The sequence below is a fragment of the Penaeus monodon genome, chromosome 27 (genome assembly GCF_015228065.2).
Source record: "Penaeus monodon isolate SGIC_2016 chromosome 27, NSTDA_Pmon_1, whole genome shotgun sequence".
Taxonomy (NCBI): Eukaryota; Metazoa; Arthropoda; class Malacostraca; order Decapoda; family Penaeidae; genus Penaeus; species Penaeus monodon.
In genome coordinates this window covers 26385224-26386631 of record NC_051412.1, presented here as the reverse complement: position 1 = coordinate 26386631, position 1408 = coordinate 26385224, and the positions used below count along the sequence as shown (strand labels likewise).

The 1408-nt window shown below is 38.6% G+C and overlaps 1 protein-coding gene across 1 annotated transcript in view; it reads left to right on the top strand.

Annotated features, from left to right (window-relative positions):
- The window catches only part of LOC119590469 (zinc finger protein 202-like), a 3739-nt gene that overhangs the window by 640 nt on the left and 1691 nt on the right, over nt 1-1408 (top strand). The window contains exon 3 of the mRNA XM_037939127.1: nt 151-272. Within this exon, the coding sequence (XP_037795055.1) occupies nt 151-272 (122 nt within the window). The remainder of the gene's footprint in view (nt 1-150; nt 273-1408) is intronic.

The following is a 1408-nucleotide window of genomic DNA, read 5'->3' as shown; positions in this document are numbered from 1 at the left end:
TCCTCAGTCATAATTTACTAGACATTGATCTCGATGTAATGAATTCAAGGAAGCTGTTCTGCAGCTTTGTGAGGACCAAGAGAGCTCTAGAGAACCCTTGCCACTAACCCCCCCCCCCTCTTGGAAACCTTGGCCCATAAACTCTCCCAGCTCTTGAGAACCCCGAGCCCTGAGAGCTCCCAGGTGCTGAGAGTTCCGGCGCCGAATAGGAAAGAAGGCACTGAAGTCGATGTCGCTGCTGCTCGCCTACCAAAGCTGATCAGTCCGGGAAGGTGCGAAGGTAGACAGGCAGTTCGGAACGGCAGGTGGAGAGGAAATGGAAGGAAGAGAAATTTAGAAGGAAGAGGAATTTAGGAGGAGAACTTCAGAAGGAAGAGGACTTTAGGAGGAGAACTTTTGAAGGAAGAGAGAACAGAAGAAAGGGAATTCGAAGAGAGAAAGTTTCGGGAACGAGAGGCAAAGGGAGCGAGCATGGAAGCAGCAACAGGCAGTGACAAACACGCAACACTCCATAGCAATCGTGATAAACAAAAACATATAACATCAAATAAACATGGCAACAGTTTCTTAATACCAGATAATCAAAGAAAATTCGAAATGTTTGCGAAGATGACGCCATTTTTTTCCCTTCTGCGTTTTACTTTTTTTGTTTACAGTGACGATAGACATTCTTTGAATAACCACATATACATACATTCACGACCTGCAGCGATAACTTGGCGATGCATAAGCCCATATAACACACGAGGAAAAAAGTCGTTTTAGACTTGCTGTTTATGCAGAAAATAGAGGAGAGGAACGTAAGTGAAAGAAACAATATTTATATTTTACTCAATAACAAGAACATCCAATTATTTACAGAGATGAGCAGGCTTCTGAGAACCGAACTGATATATATAATATTTTAACTGCATTTTTTTGTTCTCCTAGATCTGATTGACCGAAAAAATATATATACAGTTTGATTTAGCATTTTCCTGTAAGCACTTAGATAACAACAATAAAAAGTGTTATGTATTTAAAAGATTTTAGAAACCCGGAAATGCTGTTTTAATTCTTCCGCGTCTCGTTGGGCCGAAAGAAAGGAATAGCCTTGATCTGTTGTATAATTTGTTGACATCTTGTTCGTCAAGATTTAGTTACATTTCTGTATAGTTTTGTGCATAATGTATATATCAAAATGACTTCCATATGTAATTAGGTAAGCATTACTCCAGACATAAAAAAAGATAAACATTATACAAAAGCGTTCTGTTAGTGGTGATAATCGCCTACATAATTATATTTATTTTGCACAATATCATAGCATGTTTTTGTTTCTTTGCTCCATTAAAAGATCCGATATTCGTGGTGTGTGTTTTTTCTCCAAATTCGTGTGAGTGAAAGAAAAAAAAAATGTTGCTCTTAG